Source organism: Kwoniella newhampshirensis, chromosome 9, assembly GCF_039105145.1.
Source record: "Kwoniella newhampshirensis strain CBS 13917 chromosome 9, whole genome shotgun sequence".
In the NCBI taxonomy this organism is placed as follows: Eukaryota; Fungi; Basidiomycota; class Tremellomycetes; order Tremellales; family Cryptococcaceae; genus Kwoniella; species Kwoniella newhampshirensis.
Window position 1 is genome coordinate 280,665 of NC_089963.1, and position 17,996 is coordinate 298,660.

Consider the following 17,996-nt stretch of genomic DNA (forward strand, 5'->3'; position numbering starts at 1 on the left):
AAGAAAGGGGAGATGACGCTAGACGCTATCAGGGATGAATCATGGGAAGCTGTGGTCGCAGGTCGCAGGTTGTGTGATGAGAACCAGGGCTTGTGGTCCAGGAAGAGGAGAATAGATTCAGATCTAGAGTATATCGCAATAGATGTTCAACTTTACTTTCTCGACAAGAAACGTGCTCCGGGTGGGATCAGATCAAACCGTAGCTACTGTTGTAAATCATCTTCACTGTGACTTTGGAGATGTATCTGTTCCCCCTACTTTATCACCATTTTTCATCCACCTCCACTTGCCAGGAGTCGCTGTCCGCGCTGTCTCTGTTTCTGCTCTTGGCAACATTCATTGTCATTCACCTGCTGCTGCTGTGCGTAGTCTCGCTCGCTTCCCATGCCTCTGACCCTAGCACTCGGACGCTCGTTGACAGATACCTTTCGGACGTCTTCATATCTGCAATCGTGAGAATATATATTCTGCCATCATAGCCTGAAGCACACTTGTCGCCACAAGGGCCATCACTCACACGTACATATCGTCAAGGTGTCCGACCAAGCTTCGTCCTTGGCTCTCTTCACGGTCCTCATAGGGCTGTTCTCGAAACGACAAGATGGTGAGTCTGACAACCATTGCATCCATCCACTCCATCTTTCTCCTCCGTGTCTCCCTCATCTAGTCGAAGCAGAGTCACCAGGCTGATGTCTGCCCCCCTTTCAGCTCCGACGTCAAACCCGAGAACGCAGGGAATACATCTACAAGAAATCACAAGAATCCCAAGAAAGAGCGATCTTCGAGAGGAAGCAGAAGATCAAGGAGCTGTTGGCGCAGGGGAAGAGTCTGCCGACGGAACTGAGAGGCGAGATTAGGAAAGGGGGTGGGAAGGATTTGGTCCTGGATGAGGCGCAAGAGGGTGAGTGGGGTCGTCTGAGTGTATAGTGTATTGAGGGCGTTCGATGGAAGCTCCCCCTCCGTTCAGAGGGCGGCTGTGGATGCGAGGAGAGCAGAGGGTGTAGGGATTACAGGGCGGCGGGAATGTCTAAGAGCATAGATCGGCCAAAGGGAAGATCATAGCACAACAAGCGGCGTATAGCGTTCTACTACGAATCACGCTGACTCCCTTTCCTGCCCACCTAGATCCCCGAACGCACATCGACGACGAGTACGCCAAAGTTGGGACATATGATCCCAAAGTCGTCATCACGACATCCCGATCTCCCTCTTCCAGACTATTGCAGTTCTCCAAGGTGAGTCAGGCTTATCCATTCCATCCATGATCAGGCTCGAAGCGAGAAGCTGTGCTGTGACATTTGCTTTGCATTTCGTTCGCTAACATGCCTTATCTTGACCTTCAGGAACTCCGACTGATCTTCCCCAACTCGTACCGACTCAATCGAGGAAACACTGTCATCCGCGAACTCGTCACTGCCTGCAACTCGCAAGCCGTGACCGACCTGGTGGTCATCCACGAACATCGAGGTGTCCCCGACGCACTCATCATCTCCCATCTGCCCCACGGTCCCACTCTGTCCATGACGTTGCACAACGTCACTCTTCGACATGACGTCAGTTCCAACGCGAATAGTACTGTCTCGGAACAGTATCCCCATTTGATATTCGATGGGTTCGGAACGAAATTGGGGGACAGGGTGAAAGGGATATTACAGGCTTTGTTCCCTGTTCCCAAGGAGGATGCGAAGAGAGTAATGACATTCCGGAACGAGAGCGATTTCATTTCATTCAGGTGAGTGTGATGTGGTTCAAAACTCTGGAAAAAAAAAACGAGGTACATGTCATCTGACGCTAATGTCGTTCCACCGTGTTCCAGACATCACGTCTTTGCAAAAGCATCTCATAAGGATGTCCAACTTGCCGAAGTAGGGCCGAGATTCGAGGCCAAACGTGAGTCGAGGCGCCCACCCTTCGCTTTTATCGCTGTCTCAGTATCAATCCATCTTCCTTTCCTCAAGATAGTACCAATGGCTCCTTCACCGTTGTTCATGTACTGACGTGACCATGCCTTCCATTATAGCATACGAGATACGTCAGGGCACTATCGACCAAACGGAAGCCGACGTAGAATGGCTCCTTCGACCATATCTTCGAACAGCCAAGAAACGCAATCAGCTATAGGTAGCGCTCATCGGGCGTTGATCTTGGGCCTAAAACAAGCGTCCGTATCCCCTTAGAAATTCAATTCAATAATCTGTTGTAACTATATACATTCTGGATCAGAACCAAAACCATGCATATCATCATCTTAATAAAATGAGCGAAGCTGGTCATTATTTCAGCCCGATAAGCGCAGATAATTTATAGGTGTTAGAGTCTCCGCCCATGTCAAGGACAATCCAGCCAACTCTGCCAGACAACATGATACAGGTAACATATGCATAGATCACAATGCGAGTCGTTGACATGACATGAACTTGGATACCGTGACCTCCTCTCCTCCAAACCTGACTCAATCCTTCCGTCTCCTTTGACTAGACCTCGCGATGCGGTGCGATGCGAACATAATTAATGAAATGAGACCAATCGTGATGAACATGAAACAAGTCGTGAAAATTTGAGAACGGAAAGGGAAATGCGAATGGTAATGCTTGATGGATCGGGAAACATGGATGGTTGGGGCTGGCAATGTAATGCGATGAGAGACGATGTTTACGAGAAGAGCGGATCATTATGAGAGATGATGGATTCGTGGAGGATCGTACTAACAAACGGAAACATCAAATGGGACAGAAGGAATCTCTAAATCAATTGCTACCGGCACGATGCCTTGAGCCAACAGCATGCATGAGACCCCTTGACCAGCATTAGTGAACGGTAGCCCATCTGTCAGATCTATTTGCTACTCACAAGGATCGGAGCAGGTCATTGCCGCTTTGCGAATTACGCAACGTGGTACTGTAAGCTCGACAGGTCTGGCGGATACGCGCATGCTCCGAGGGAGTAAGCTGATAGCAGATCAGCTGTCAAGCTGATGTGAGAGAGATCAGGATGACTCACGCAGGACAAGACGAAAGCTGATATAACCCAAAAACTCGTCAACAGACTGTCTCGTGGTATGAAACAACTTACTGAGATGGGCCTTGCCAATGGAAGACGTAGCGATAGCAACGATACCGGGAGTGCGCCTGTCGCCAATCTCAGCCGCCGCACAACAGAAAGTCGGACAAGGATACTTACCCATCATCATGCGCACAGATGGCTTCCACATACTTCATGATACTTGCACGCCCTCCTTCCGTCAAAGCAATCTTGGCGAAATTGACTCCGTGATGTGTTGTAGCGACGGGTGGATAGGAAGCTAAAATGGCATCACAAGTCTGCTTGTAGAGATGAGGATAGCCAATGAGTTTTGTGACCACGAAGCTGCGAACAATGAGCATTGCGATTCCCCGAAAAAGAAGTTTAACTTACTGGCCGAACTGGTTGTTGGCAATGCGAGCGATCTCGGCCAGCAACTAGCACCGCTAGTCAGTAAGAACCTGGCCAGCATACTGGGTTATGGATGATGGTGCAGCAGGCAACAGGATTGCGGCTCACCTCCTTGAAGCAAGGTTCCATCAATTCCTGAGAGCCATACACCTCAAACACCTGTTGGACAGCAATCGACCCGTGCTGCGGCAACTTGTGAGTGCATAATCCTGGCGTCTTTGAGCACCAGACCCCTCACCTCGTTGTTACAAGCGAGATCCGCCCAGCGACCAGCCAGGTCCTCGTTGATTCTACGCAGAGATGTTGAGCGTACGTGCGAGATCGCGATCAGGAAGAACCCACTTCTGGAAGATATCAAATTGCTTCATTTGCCGGCATTTTTCAAGATACTGTCAAAGACATCAGATTCACACGACGACTGAGATGCTCACGACCACCACCTACTTCTCGCCAAAGCCTTCTGGCTCCGGTTTTCATCGAGTCAAAAATCCCGTATTTGATCAAGGCTGCCGAGATTGGTTCCTATTGTATAAGAAGAGGCTTCAGCGAGCTGAGTTCCCAAAGGTGTACATCACACAAACCTCTAGCTCCTTCATGGCGATTGCTTTGCACAAGACGTGGGTTCCAAATTTGTCACTGGCGATGGGCACCAAGTCATCCCTTGAAAGGAAGATTCAGCAACAAGCATCTACGTGGTTGAGTGAATACGTACCCGATTTCTTTGATGAATGCTAGCTTGTCGTCTACCTCTCCTCGTTCTAGAAGTTGTTGACAAAGGTAGTTACCACAGCTTGTAAAGCAAAGGCGTTTGGCATGTTCGATGATTGCCTTGATAAGGATCGTAGCCGGTTCAGAGGAATGAGGAAGGCCGAGTCGAGTCTGCTCAAAGTGTCAAAAGTACGGCACGGAGACAGAAAAGGGTTCACTTACCGCCAGGGCATTGACCGCGGCTTTGAGTCCAGAGCTGGAAGTGTATGGTCAGAGCTGAACGTCTCCACTGCAATGACACCCACCTCTCTGAGCTGTTCTTCGGCTGATGATCGGCTATGATCCACACTATCGGTTGAATATATTCTATACGGAGATCGGCGAAGTTGAAGGTCCCGTGAAGGATGCTGGAAATGATCTGCTGAGGAGCGGTATGAGCGCTCTTGGACTGTCACAATATTACGCGTTAGCATCTCTGGCACGAAGGAAAAAGTGATTGTACCCACCTCGCCATCCCGGGCAAGGTGCTTAGCCATTTGATGACCGAGATCAAGATCTTCAAGCTTAGAGAAGCCTAGACCATTGAGACCACCGTATCCCATTGATGCGTACGCCGGATTGAGGTTGTCGAAGATGACTGACGGTCTAGTAGAGATTGAAGGAGAACTGTGAATATTCGGCTGCATACCGATGGGCTGCGCAGAAATCAGCAAGGAGAAGGGAGCATAAGGAAATAGGTTCTGGCTGGGGGAATTATACAGCAGCGAGGAGGACGTTGGCCGGCCTCTGAAGATGTGGATACTCACTGAAGTGACGGATCTCTCTCGGAGACGAGTATTCTCGAGAGTCAACTCTCTGATCTTCTCTTCTGCTATGGCAAGCCGCTAAGAAGGCTTGAGTCAGTATCTGAATCGAATAGACTCAGTGGATCACTCACCTCCTCCAAGCTGACCGATCGCTGAGTAGACGCTCTCTGAGGGATAGGTGGACCCCAGGTACCGTTGTCGATGCCAGGCATGAAAGGGGAGGCGAGGGCATGAGAAGTGACCTGATTCTGTGGCAGATCACCCAGCTGCTACTCCCGTCAGTATCCACCTTGATCAGGATCAGAGAAACTGCGTGGGGTACATACCGGTCTTCTGATATCCCCATATGCCATGGGAGTCATCCCTATCCCCATCATATTCCCTGTGCTCATGCTCCTGTACCTTTCCGACCACATTCCAGGCTCACTTGGAAGATTTGGTGTGGCGATGTCAGGACTACCAGGGCCTGAGGGAGGTGTGGTATGTCGGGTGGTCAAGCCCTGCGAGCTTTCCCCAGTGGGAGTAGGTGGAGTCCAGACAGTAGATCCGAAAGGCTGGAAGGACATCTCGCCAAAGCGGAAGGAAGGGATCAGAGAGGAGAAAGGGGCTGGGTTGAGAGATGATGGAGAGGTGGTAGGACTATTGGTGCGTCTCGCTGAGAATGAGACGAAGCAGAGGAAAGTCGATGGGAGATGAATGTGAATGACAATGAGGACTCTGATAGATGTGAGAAAAGCCGGAACCAAAAGTCAAAATATCATGCGGGTGGGGAAGCGATGATGATGAGTGCGAATGGTTTTTCTGATTGATGGAGCTAGTGTAGCTCTTTTTGCTTGCTTTTCAGGAAAGGAGGGACATGCAATGGGTCTGGTTCGCTGTGGTCGAGGGGAAGGATCGCTTGTAAGATGGGATAGATGTCAAAGAGAAGAGAGAAGCGCCAGGAATGAGTTGTGATATAGTTGTATCCGAGCCAAATGCACGAATGCACGGATTCAAAAGTGTCGAAAGAGTTCACACCAACGAGGTCAGGCGCGTGGAGGCCCCGCATGAGGGGGGTATCACGTGATTGTACTGTGTTTTTTGATCCCGCCGGATTTGTGCAATTGTTGTCAGGCTCAGTGGCTGATTGGGTCTTTCACTCGGAAACAGCAGTAGGCTCTTTGAGCGTATGATAGGTTGATCGGTATCCCTTGTGTATCCAGTCCAGACAACAGACAACAGTCAAACACCTTCAGCAGAGATGGCTTCAACACCTTCCATGGACGAGTATCGTCGTACGTATCTGGTGAATGGTGCTTAGATGGTCGGAAGAGTGCTGATGGTGTTCTCTGACCTCCTTCCTCTTCTACACCGCCGCTCCCCATGGCACACTCGTCCGCCTCTTCGACCATGTCACTATGACTCTATGGTCCATTACCTGCTTGTCACTCGAAACGGATATGATGTGTCTTCCGACTCCTGCACAGAGATCCTCCAAGATCGCGATACCCACATTCGAGAATCATGGATCAAGGCGATGGAAGCCCGTATCGTCCGAGACGAGCTTCAGAAATGTTATCGAGGAGAAGGGGTCAACCACCTGCAAAACTGTAAGGTTCTGGCGGAGAAATATGCGGGTATGATCAGAGAGAACAAGGTGGGTTTTCATGATGCTATTCCTCATCCACATTCTATCGGTGAAGGCCGGATGACTTTCCTCTGGCCTCTGGGAAGCAAACTACCTGCCTAGTGATCTCGTCCTGCCCTGTGACAGCGTGACATCATTGAGGTTATTCATGCCCCCAAGCAACGTATACTGACGCTTCAATCCTCTTCGCAGGTCCAAGGATACAAGCAAATCGATTCTGGAAACGCTTGACGTAGTGGGATCAGGATCATGGACATGTAACATCTGCATAGCACCATCATCTTAAAAGGGATATCAACAAGCATCCTCGTTTACATTCAGTCTCATTCAGTCTCAATACGCTCTCATACGGTACAACACTCTTGGCTTCGTACGCCGCCCGCTACTTTGGGATCCTCAAGACCCCACTGACATAACTGACGCTGCTATCTCTTCCGTTCAAACACTTTGAGCTCTGCTCGTATCTCACAAAGGTGAATTGCGGTTTTTGAGCTTTGTCCTTGTACACGTGTTGAACGAGGTTGAGAAGGACTGTAATGGGATTGCGGCCGCAGATCGTGTTCTAGTGACGCTCATCAGCCACATGCTCACCCGCACATTCATTACCGCACTGGTCTCGCTTGAACTTGAGACTCACCTTGGTCTCATCCAGATACGCCTCCCATTTCTCTACCGCACCTGCCTCTCCGGGCCTGCGCAATAGTTCCATCCCCTCATGATCCATATACTCGATACTCTTCCAAATTGGAACTTGGGGATTGGCATCCGCTGCACTGAAACGCTTCACTAGATCTGGAGGAGTGAATGATGCCGGGTTGATGTGGTAAGGTACTGGTGGGACGGGGTTGGGTGGGTGAGGAGCATTCGGATAATATGGTGTGCACGAGAAACGAGCGCCCCTGCATATTCAAAGGAGACCAGTAAGCAGCATCCCATGTGGAGTATCGAGATTCCAAGCTTGACGTACCAGTGACAGAAATCACTCGAAATGACGAAGAAGGTCTCCTCGTCATCCCAGTATTTGCCGAGGACTTGACTTAATTTCTTTGTAGTGGTCTTATCAGGGTGCCCAACCAGTATCGGAACGAGCTTGAGGTCATCCCTCCTGTATTATACGTAACCATTTCAGCTTCCCATATGCAATGAGCACGTTGACAGCAAAGGAAATTCGGCACCGCCATCTGTGGGAGGAGGCAGTAGATGACGGTGCGATATCACTTACCCCTTGAAGATATGTCGGATATAAGGGAGATGCATCTCCAATGAATGTTCTTCCTCATCGACAGAGGCTTTCATATCAGAGAACACTCCCGTCTTCCGAAGATCCGCAATGACTATATGCCCAATCAATCTCCGTCAATCAGTCTCGACCTCTCAAAGACACGACCCATCCATTCCCAGGGAAGAGACGTAAAGTTCAGCGGGAGAAAACTTACCTGATAGATCTAGAGGAATATCACCGACGGGCGTTTCGTAGCTCTCGAATCTGGAGAGAGCGACACCTAGGAGATAGGCGTGGTGCGATGGTCCAAGGAGGAAGATCCTCTTACTGTGAACATCAGAACCCCCGCATAATTAAGATATCAGCACTTCCCTTTCTATTACGATGGCAGCATCATGTCATCAATGTGGTCGAATGCAAAGGTAAGAAAACTATTTAGGGAGTCTCACTTACGTCTTCTCAGTGGGGACAGCAGCATAAGACCAAGCAGCCGCCGGACCAGAGTACGAATACCCCGCATGCGGAGCTATAATGGCTTTGGCATCGCTGACGGGCGGATGGTAGTCGAGTTCAGGAAGGGGAGTGACCTTGGATAGATTCTGAGATAGCTCAGAGGCAAGTTTAGTGCCTTTTGTAAATCAAGATGCAAGATGAAAGGGTACAGAGCGTCAGCTGCGTAAGATGCTGTAGCTATTGAAAGAAGGGGGGAGGGCGGGAGGGAGGGGGAAGGGGACCACTTACCTGATGAAGTATACCAACTCCCGGCGTGAGTGGCTTCTCGGATCCTGTGACAGGCAGAATGTATGAGAATTCTCCCCTACGTGGTCCGACGCAGTTCCACCTACTTGTTTGCCATCGTGCTACCTGTTCGGGACTAAAGATGAGAAGACACCATCATCGTTCTTGCATAACCACCGCTTGGGGCCAACAATCTCACACACTTGTTCCGGTGCTCCGCAAAATGACGTTACCCCTCTTCTCAGTAGCGTGGCACACTAGCAAGCTCACGATAAACGGTGACAGAGGACTTGTTTGGCATGGGATACTATATGCATGACATGGTATAAACAATGTGCGGGGATGCGTTGCGACCAACTTACTTCGCTCGGTTCTCTCTCCTACGATTACATTCGATCCTCTGGCTCGTTCCACCACTGTACTATTCTCTCGTGCGCCACTATCACATGGACAATCCTTTCGTCAAAATCACTGGCTGAATTGCTCAACCAGGTCTACAACAATCTTGGCAAGCGCTAAGTAACATCTCAAAATCAGTCAAGCGATCACGATCATTTCACAAAGCTGGATCCGACTCACTCTCTACGTCCACCTGAGATTTGGCTTCCGCGTATACCCTGACACAGTCCTCCGTACCACTGGGCCTCACAAACGATCTTCCCATCTCCACCTTGGCCATCGCTTTCTCAATCTCCTCCTGCAATCCAGCAGGGTGGACCAGCTTCCTCTCTGCATCTGTCGCAACGAAGATTGATCTGTCGGGAACCTCGACTTTGACCAATCTGTTGGGCAGATCCTCATATCCCGCGTCCCAATCTGACGCTCCCCATCCTCGGTGCGCAAGAACAGCCTCAACCAACAGCATGTCAGACAGAGCGTCCCCAACGGCCTGATTGATCAGGTCAGAGAAAGCAAGCAGATGCTTGATAGCGTTGGCGGAGTCGGGTGATGTAGGCTTGGCTTCCTGGAGCGTCTGGAGAGCTCGGGGCGAGAAAAGGACAGTGCCATGCCCGTTCGCTTCGAAATAGACACCGATGTCATATCGCTGCGCTGCGTGATGCAGGTGCTTGACACCGGTGGAAACGCAGGTAACGGGGATGTTTCGCTACAATCATAGTTAATTGCCGAGTACCACTTTCGCGTGCTAGCATCAAACTCACGCTTGTTAAGTACTTCGTAGAGCTCCCATTGGCGTAAGCTGTCTGAACCACTCCAACCTTCACCTTGCTATCACCTTCCAGCTTCGCCTTTGCAATCAAGTCGCCGAAGAACATGGCAACCATCACAGCAACCTTGTCACCATCCAAGAGTCTGAAGGTGCCCTTGTTCTCGTGCAAATAGTAGTACACGATTCTGTCGGCGTCTCCGTCGTAGGAACAGCCTCGTGTACCCGGTTTGGAGAGGTATCCAGCGCTCTGAACAGAAGGAGGCAAAGCTTGCCTTGTTTTCACGAAATCGGCGCCACATTGCGAGTTGAGCGCGCCGGGCGTGCTAGTAGCCGTATTGATAGGGTGGATAGTGATGATGTCGCCAAGGTATTTTGTGAGCTCGGTGAGAGCATTCGCGCCAACCCCATTGGCACAGTCAACGTATAGAGGCGCGAGTGGTCCCTTGTTGCCCTAAGTGTCCACTCAGCATACGTCGTGCAGAGACACCTTTGCTCACTTACGACCAGTGTCTTGAAGGCTGAAGACATCTTTTCCATGTATCCCTCCACAGTAGGCTTTCCATAAGCCCCTGATTTGTCGTTGGTAGCCTTGACGACATGATGCAGAACAGGAGTCGTTGTAACGCCCACATCAACCACCTTCACTGACGCTCCAAAGGCCTTGAATCCTGCTTCAAGAGCATGAATGAGATCTGGACCGCTGGGTCGAGTGTCTCGAGCATAAACGATCGAAGCGGGCTGATGCAGATCAACCCGAAGGTGGCTGACGAGAGTCGTGAAAGTAGAGATGAGGGACTCGGTAGTAGGACAGTTGGCTAGAGCTGTTGCATGGTGTTCCCAGTTTGGGTCGAGCATTTCTCCAGACGGGTCAACAAGTTTGACGCCATTGTCCTGAGGAAGCACTCAGTCACGCATTCTGCTACAGATTGGTGTACTGACTTACGGGTTCAGGGTTGTGAGAAGCGGTAACCATCACTCCAATGGTAGCGCCTTCCAATCGTTTTGACCGCAGAACAGCAAGAAGAGCAACTCGGAAGAGGACCGATGGAAGCTTGATTGCTCTGAGAGGATATGATCAAACTCAGCGTACTTTATCAAATGGGCGTTTGAGCAAGTCTGGCCGCTCCTGCGTTACAACACAAGATCTGACTGGACATCACTCTTGGCTTCGAGCTCGGACTTGGGGTCGCCACTCTTCCCCGTCACAGTTCGCATCACACAATGCCGAACGATTGAGCAGGAAAGCCCCCGAAAGAAAGAGGATCTCACTCACAGTGTCCTGAATCCAGCTGTGCCGTAGGTGTAGGTCACCTGCTCCGGCTTGGGGTACTCGTTCGCCCCGTCCGCGATAGCGTTCAACAACACGGCATGCTCATGAGCAGCTTTGCCGGGTTCCGTCGACATGGTGAAGGCAGATGCTGAAAAAGACTAGTCTTTTTATTGACAATTTGGCAGAATGAGCAGAGAAGGTCGAGTGGGGTATGTTGAAGGAGTTCGCCGTGCTAGTGGTAAATAAAGAAGAACGGGTGCGTGAAGGAAGAATTGTTGTTGAAACGAACTCATTGAACCGAAGACAACGTCCTCCACCGAGCAGAGGTCTCGTGTATCTCGTCTGACGTCGCTACCGATAGATCTGTTCCCGAGATCACAAGAGGGGCCCGAATGACCGGCTGACTTCGAGGTTGATTGTATTTCCACGTCATGATCTAGGCCATCTAAATCTTCCTCCCCGTTATGATCATCTGAATCGTCGTTTGCCTCTCGAACATAAACTCGTTGCGTTTGATACTCGCCATCACTTGGTCGTCGTCTCTCCCCTCAATCTTTTCCGTCTGACCAAGACAAAGCTGTCGCTATTATCGGTGTGAGGGAAGGCTCCACTACACCGCACGTGTCGACATCTTTCCACCGAAAATAACCAAAACGCGCAGTACACTCAAAATGCCTCGCTCTCCTACAGCGTCCCGTTCCCCTTCTCCCGCTCGTTCGTATACTCGTTCAGTCTCCCCTCGAAGTCGAAGTGGCTCGCCTAATGACGTTCCAGCGTCAAAGCGAAAAAGGTGAGCTGTCTTCTTTTTGTTGATCTTTTTCACGAGATAGGCCACCGAGGACGGAAGCTCACATTTCTTGTAGATCCCTTTCTCCCAATCCTCGAGACCGGTCCCCATCACCACCGACACGTCGTCGACGCGCTTCCCAATCACCCCCTCCTCCCGCTCGTCCTGCTGATCGCTTGATCTCACCGCCTCGAGTGATGGATATCGATCCGCTTCGGAAACGTGCTCGAGAAGCGGCTATCCTCCAAGCTCAGATTGACTCCGAGTTAGCGGCTAAGGCTAATGGAAATGGGAATGGTACGGTGGCCGTCGCCAATGGTGGAGGGAAAGCGGACGAGATCGCCAAAGCGGAATTTGCGAAGCTTATAGGGTCAAGGTCTGGTGGAGCGTATATCCCCCCAGCTAGACTGAGGGCTATGCAAGCTGAGGCAGCGAAGGACAAGACTAGTGCAGAGTTTCAAAGGTTGAGTTGGGATGCTCTGAAAAAGAGCATCAATGGTATGATCAACAAGGTGAGTCTCTCAGCCCTCGGTTACCGTCTCACGGTGCATGGAGTCATGTTCTTCATTTGCCTGCATGTCGCTCGTGCTGATGGTGCCTTTCAGGTGAATGTGTCAAACATCAAACACGTCGTTCCCGAGCTGTTTGGAGAAAACCTCATCCGTGGTAAAGGTCTTTTCGCCAGATCCATCATGCGAGCTCAGGCATCCTCTCTGCCATTCACTCCTGTATTCGCCGCTTTGGTCGCCATCGTCAACACTAAATTGCCACAAGTTGGAGAACTGGTTTTGATCCGATTGATCAGTCAGTTCCGACGAGCGTACAAGAGAAATGACAAGGTATGTGCCCTCTCTTGAGGCTCTGCATGAATCCTCTAGCCTATGCTGATCTCTTCTATCAGACTGTTTGCCACGCAACATCCACTTTTATCGCCCATCTTTGCAACCAATACGTAGCGCACGAGATTGTCGCTCTTCAAATTCTTCTCCTCTGCCTCGACCGACCCACAGACGATTCAATCGAAGTCGCTGTCGGGTTCATGAGAGAAGTCGGGCTCTTCCTGTCGGAAAACAGTCCCAAGGCGAACAACACTGTTTTCGAACGATTCAGAGCTGTACTTCACGAAGGTGCGATCAGCAAAAGGTGTCAGTATATGATCGAGGTGTTGTTCCAGGTCAGGAAAGACAAGTACAAGGACAACCCTGCCATTCCGGAAGGTCTGGACTTGGTTGAGGAGGAAGAGCAGATCACTCATAGGATCACGTTAGACGATGAGCTGCAGGTTCAGGAGAGTCTAAGTGAGTTATGCTGTCCGGAGATCACGTGTGAAGCCGATTACTAATATCTCTTGCAGACCTGTTCAAGGTCGACCCGAAGTTCCTGGAGAACGAAGAACGATATAACGATATCAAGCGAGAGATTTTGGGCGACTCTGACGACGAGTCTGGCTCCGAGTCTGGAAGTGATGTGTCAGATTCAGAGGATGAGGACGAAGATGACAATGTGGCACCAGAGAAGGCTGGTATCCAAGATATGACCGAAACGAACCTTATCAACCTGCGACGAACGATTTATCTGACCATCATGAATTCTGTGAGTGCACACTGGGCCGATTGCGCTTGGACGCGATACTGATGTCGCGCTTCGTAGCTCAACTTCGAAGAAGCGGTCCACAAGCTCATGAAGATCAACATTCCTGAAGGTCGAGAGGTGAGTTGTGTGACTGAAGTCGGGGATCGAGGTTGACCTCCTCTTTTCAGATTGAATTGTGTAACATGATTGTCGAATGTTGTTCTCAAGAGCGATCATACTCCAATTTTTACGGCCTGATCGGTGAACGATTTTGCAAACTCAACCGGGTTTGGACCGATAACTTCCAGGAAGCATTTCAGAAGTACTACGATACCATTCATCGATACGAGACAAACAAACTCCGAAACATCGGAAGATTTTTTGGCCATCTTATTGCTTCCGATGCCATCTCCTGGGCGGTACTTCACGTCGTGCATATGAACGAGGAGGAGACGACGTCGTCGAGCCGTATCTTCGTCAAGATCATGATGCAGGAAATGGTGGAGGAGATGGGTATGAACAAAATGTCGGAGAGATTCCAAATTCCGGATCTCAAGCCTGCCTTCGCCGGTATGTTCCCCATGGACAACCCGAAAAATACACGATTCGCCATCAACTACTTCACCTCGATCGGTCTGGGTAAGGTGACCGAGGAAATGAGAACCTACCTGGCCAATGCTCCAAAATTACTGGCCGCTCAGCACGCTGCCATGGCTGCTGCCGACTCATCCGACTCCGACTCGAGTTCCGACACATCGAGTAGTGATTCAGACTCGAGTTCGGACAGTGATACCGATAGTGATTCCGATTCCGATGATCCACCACCCAGAAGACGAAAGAGATATTCTTCTGACTCTCGATCACCCTCACCACCACCTCGAAGATCTAAGAAGTATAGCGATGATGAAGGATCTCGTTCTCCACCTCTGAGAAGAAGACGATATCCATCTGATTCCGCGACGCCTCCTCCTCCCAGAAGACGACAACCTAGTCCCAGTAGGAGCAGGAGTCCACCACCCAGACGAAGGAGATATAGCGATGATAGTCGAAATCGATCCCCTCCGCCAGCGAGGAAGAGAATGAGTCCCTCTCCTTCACCGAGGAAGAGGATCAGTCGATCACCCTCTCCTGTGAGAAGGAGAAGGTACACACCCAGCCCGAGTAGGTCACCGCCAAGAAGGAGGAGAAGGGACGATGATACTCCGCCTAGAAGGAGGAGTCCTAGTCCACGAAGGTATGACCGACGATAGGTCGAGGATGAGGTGGCGACAACTGCATGAAACAGGGGAAAACAAGTGAGATCAGAAGGTGAAAAATTCAATGGGGAGAATTGGTGATGCTAGGCAACGATGGCAAAGATGAAGGTGTCAATCTGGGAGCAAGGAGATCAGGATGGTCTCTGCACCATTAGCACGGTATGACGAATAGAGGTCTCAACTAGCTACTGGTAAAGCACACAAATGTATACGCAGTCGTCATGCAGGATCGATATGTTCTCAGCAGATGCCATCAGTGTATGTAGTGTACCCGATATTGCGTCCAAATCGAAGCAAGGTACGGCCTGTCTCTTGCCTCGATCAGAGCAGTCTCCATCGCCGCTGTTCTACAGCTTTGCTCTCATCGCTACCTGTCCTTCTTGGACACTACTCGATATCGAGCTCTGTCTCCTCTCCCATTCCTCCACTGCCATGAGCTTGAGATCCTTCTTCACTATCTTCCCATTGACATTCCTCGCTACAGCGAAAAGAAGAAAAAGGACAGTCAACAAGTCAACGAAGAGATCTTCCCCTGATGTTCTCTTGCTATCGAGTTCACTCACGTAACGCAAGTTCATGGTATATCAATACCATCTCCGGCACCGCATACCTCGGCAAGTTCCTCCTCGCATGACTGATGATACTCTGTTCTGTCGCATTCTTGTCCTCGCCCTGGCCCCGACCTTGACGGAGGGAGACGACGACGCCTACTACTTCGCCTAAGATTGGATGAGGGAGGGGGATGGCGGCTGCTTCTGCGATGGAGGAATGGGAGTATATGACATTCTCAACTTCGGATGATGGGATCTAGTCATGATACACTGATATCAGTCTCATCACGGTCATCTTTCAATTCGAAATTTGCAAGATTGGCACGTACATTCTCGCCTCCACGGATTATGATGTCTTTCACTGTCGTCGTGATTGAACATGTCAACGACGATGACATCTCCACCAAAGCGCACTCCGTATACTCACATCGATCCTTGATATACAAGAACCCATCCTCGTCCACACATCCCGCATCGCCCGTATCCAACCATCCCTCATCATCGACAGCTCTCCTCGTCGCGTCTGAAGGAGCGTGTCAGTCGGAATCTAATCTCTTGCGATGGAAAGCGAAAGCAAAGTATCCCACCTTCATCCCCGTGATAGCACTTCATGACCTGTGGTCCGCGGACTAACAACAGTCCTGTCTGGCCAACCGCAAGTGGTTTACGAGTATCGGGATCGACAACAAGGATATCACATATGGGCACAGGAGGACCACTTCGGATAGGTAGGTCAACGAGATGTCAGATCAGCGAATATGACATCACCCTTCAGATTCCGACATACGTGCTGTCTGGCTGTGATGTACATGAGACTGGTCAGCATTGATTCAACGCTCGACTCATCCACTCCGACTCACCCTCGCAATATAGTCTGCCCCAGCCACGGAACACACATAGGCATTCGTTTCTGTCAATCCGTATCCCTGTACTCTACCAAAAAATATCAGTCTTCTGTATCACGTTGCAGAGCAATCGTGAAGTTGCGTAGCTCACAATCCAGCTTTTGGCCATCTAGTCTTCACTTCCGCTGCCATCTGTTTACTAGGCGGTGCACCGCCATAGAAAACCGTATCGAACGTTAGGTCTTTCGGCAAGTCGGGAGATTGCAGGATCGAGCTGACTACTGCTGGTACTCTAGCCATGACACCTATGCATTAGTCACACCAGCGCCCTGATGCTCTTTCGATGGAAGAAGATGCTCACCCGCCAATGACGGTCACCCGCTCCGCCTCGATCAATCTCACTGCCTCTTTCACGTCCCACCGTCGCATGAGCACCATCTTCGATCCCGCAAAGAACGCTCTCATGAGCCACGAGAGACATCCCGTAACGTGGAAGAGCGGTATGGATAGTAAGACGGTACGTTGAGGATGAAAAGGGTTAGGAAGCGGAGGCGGCTGTAGTCCTGCTCGTAGGGCTGCTCGAGAGGGCGCTATATACGAATGTCAGAGCGGTTTTAAAAGGAGGACACGAGATGGACTCACCAACGAGACCTGACCAGAGATTCGATAAAGCCATCCGTTGAGTACTGAGAACGGCTTTTGGGAATCCACTCGTCCTGATATCGGTACGGTCAACTCACACTCATCTCATTTAAGACAAAGGTCACACACAACTCACCCAGACGAAAAGAAAATGACCGCATCGCTCTCCGGACCTAGTGTTTCTAGCCCGTCTCCTCGTAATATATCTCGTACAGATTCTGAAGGCGTATGTAAGACTGTGGTCAAATTCGGCAGGGAGCTGGTCTCGGACCAGCAGAACATCTGTTGAGGATGGACAAACGTGATCAAATGTCAGGACACGGAAGTGTGTCGCGAGTGGGTATGGGGACTCACAGCTGGTAGACCAGTCTCCCTGACATGCTGATAAGGACCTAGTATCTCTGCTCTGTCTTCGTCAAGAAGTACAAGGGAAGGTTGAATCATTTTGATAGCGTAGACTAGCTGTTCTCTGGGTCTGCATCATTGACATATTAGCTGAAGGGCGGGATCACGAGGGAAGGACAAGGTGGATTCGGGGATACGCACAGCCAGGCATTCAGGCAAACCGCTACTCCTCCAATCAGGTGGATAGCGACGAAAGTCACGGTCCAACTACGATCGTGAATGTCAGTCTAACATTCATCTGATTGATGTTGACCGCTCGACGACCCACCCCGTACAGTTTCTCCCTCCTATGACTACCTTACTCCCCACACCTATACCCCTTGTCCTCATCCACGCCGCCAATCTCAACGACATCTGCAACACCTCGCCAAACGTGACGGTCTCTCTAAAGTCCTGCGTTGATGCAGAGCTCGAGGCATTGAATTGTCCCGAGCGATATGGTCTAGCGACGGGGAGAGGTGAAGAGAGGAACGGTCGGTCGGAATATGACTGGAGGTTGGATAAAAAGAACGATCGGAATGTTGGTGGGAGCTTTAAGCAGATATAGATTTCAGCAAGTCGTCTCCACACTACGTAGAAGATGTAATAGGATACTGACATGCTTCCATGTTCTGACACGACGACCGTGAATCACCTTGTCCTCCATCTCCAGGACTGATCCTGGAGCAGTGAGAATGCGATCGCCTAAAATGTCCAAATGGTGTGAGCAGTCGTGCCATCAGGGAAGATCACGCCTTCGCAGGCTACTCACATTCTGCGATGCTCGGTTGAGGTATCATGCTGCCCGCCCTAGACTTTTGTCTTGCCGGACAACGACGATGAAGCGATCCAAATGTTGCTGTTCGTTATTGTTGTTGTTGTTACCCCATATAATTCGACACACTTTCACGTCTTTTCGGGTTTCGGATCAGATTAACCGAGAGGAAGACGAGTCAGGCACATTACGTACTCTACCGTGGCAAGTGGA

At 50.4% G+C, this 17,996-nt stretch overlaps 7 protein-coding genes across 7 annotated transcripts; 3 read left to right on the forward strand and 4 right to left on the reverse strand.

The window, feature by feature from the left end:
- Positions 1 to 601: 601 nt before the first annotated feature.
- On the forward strand, positions 602 to 2,121 carry IAR55_004799 (uncharacterized protein; the record flags this gene model as incomplete). The annotated part of the gene is made up of 6 exons (XM_066947895.1): positions 602 to 604; positions 709 to 901; positions 1,126 to 1,235; positions 1,344 to 1,732; positions 1,817 to 1,890; positions 2,021 to 2,121. The coding sequence occupies 6 exons, from the start codon at positions 602 to 604 to the stop codon at positions 2,119 to 2,121; spliced, it is 870 nt and encodes a 289-aa protein (XP_066801354.1).
- Positions 2,122 to 2,747: 626 nt separating this feature from the next.
- IAR55_004800 (uncharacterized protein) lies at positions 2,748 to 5,512 on the reverse strand (the record flags this gene model as incomplete). The annotated part of the gene is made up of 18 exons (XM_066947896.1): positions 2,748 to 2,796; positions 2,851 to 2,948; positions 3,001 to 3,017; positions 3,073 to 3,128; positions 3,181 to 3,366; positions 3,415 to 3,458; positions 3,541 to 3,615; positions 3,671 to 3,722; positions 3,775 to 3,821; positions 3,877 to 3,954; positions 4,014 to 4,092; positions 4,145 to 4,311; positions 4,363 to 4,396; positions 4,446 to 4,588; positions 4,647 to 4,835; positions 4,947 to 5,024; positions 5,078 to 5,215; positions 5,273 to 5,512. 18 exons carry the CDS (start codon positions 5,510 to 5,512, stop codon positions 2,748 to 2,750), a joined length of 1,770 nt encoding a protein of 589 aa, XP_066801355.1.
- Positions 5,513 to 6,186: 674 nt separating this feature from the next.
- IAR55_004801 (uncharacterized protein) lies at positions 6,187 to 6,804 on the forward strand (the record flags this gene model as incomplete). The annotated part of the gene is made up of 3 exons (XM_066947897.1): positions 6,187 to 6,220; positions 6,413 to 6,582; positions 6,766 to 6,804. The coding sequence occupies 3 exons, from the start codon at positions 6,187 to 6,189 to the stop codon at positions 6,802 to 6,804; spliced, it is 243 nt and encodes an 80-aa protein (XP_066801356.1).
- Positions 6,805 to 6,955: 151 nt separating this feature from the next.
- IAR55_004802 (AmmeMemoRadiSam system protein B) lies at positions 6,956 to 8,651 on the reverse strand (the record flags this gene model as incomplete). The annotated part of the gene is made up of 8 exons (XM_066947898.1): positions 6,956 to 7,135; positions 7,211 to 7,472; positions 7,541 to 7,678; positions 7,796 to 7,907; positions 8,010 to 8,122; positions 8,249 to 8,423; positions 8,537 to 8,580; positions 8,641 to 8,651. The coding sequence occupies 8 exons, from the start codon at positions 8,649 to 8,651 to the stop codon at positions 6,956 to 6,958; spliced, it is 1,035 nt and encodes a 344-aa protein (XP_066801357.1).
- A 350-nt stretch (positions 8,652 to 9,001) lies between these two features.
- Positions 9,002 to 11,105, reverse strand: IAR55_004803 (uncharacterized protein; the record flags this gene model as incomplete). The annotated part of the gene is made up of 6 exons (XM_066947899.1): positions 9,002 to 9,048; positions 9,113 to 9,638; positions 9,694 to 10,152; positions 10,203 to 10,592; positions 10,645 to 10,762; positions 10,975 to 11,105. The coding sequence occupies 6 exons, from the start codon at positions 11,103 to 11,105 to the stop codon at positions 9,002 to 9,004; spliced, it is 1,671 nt and encodes a 556-aa protein (XP_066801358.1).
- Positions 11,106 to 11,642: 537 nt separating this feature from the next.
- On the forward strand, positions 11,643 to 14,580 carry IAR55_004804 (pre-mRNA-splicing factor CWC22; the record flags this gene model as incomplete). The annotated part of the gene is made up of 7 exons (XM_066947900.1): positions 11,643 to 11,761; positions 11,835 to 12,270; positions 12,364 to 12,597; positions 12,660 to 13,056; positions 13,113 to 13,351; positions 13,409 to 13,468; positions 13,519 to 14,580. 7 exons carry the CDS (start codon positions 11,643 to 11,645, stop codon positions 14,578 to 14,580), a joined length of 2,547 nt encoding a protein of 848 aa, XP_066801359.1.
- Positions 14,581 to 14,933: 353 nt separating this feature from the next.
- IAR55_004805 (uncharacterized protein) lies at positions 14,934 to 17,808 on the reverse strand (the record flags this gene model as incomplete). The annotated part of the gene is made up of 16 exons (XM_066947901.1): positions 14,934 to 15,064; positions 15,150 to 15,393; positions 15,467 to 15,498; positions 15,565 to 15,660; positions 15,725 to 15,855; positions 15,925 to 15,935; positions 15,998 to 16,070; positions 16,134 to 16,274; positions 16,344 to 16,572; positions 16,625 to 16,698; positions 16,761 to 16,906; positions 16,979 to 17,099; positions 17,171 to 17,236; positions 17,298 to 17,560; positions 17,628 to 17,713; positions 17,781 to 17,808. The coding sequence occupies 16 exons, from the start codon at positions 17,806 to 17,808 to the stop codon at positions 14,934 to 14,936; spliced, it is 1,872 nt and encodes a 623-aa protein (XP_066801360.1).
- Between the last annotated feature and the right edge of the window lie 188 nt (positions 17,809 to 17,996).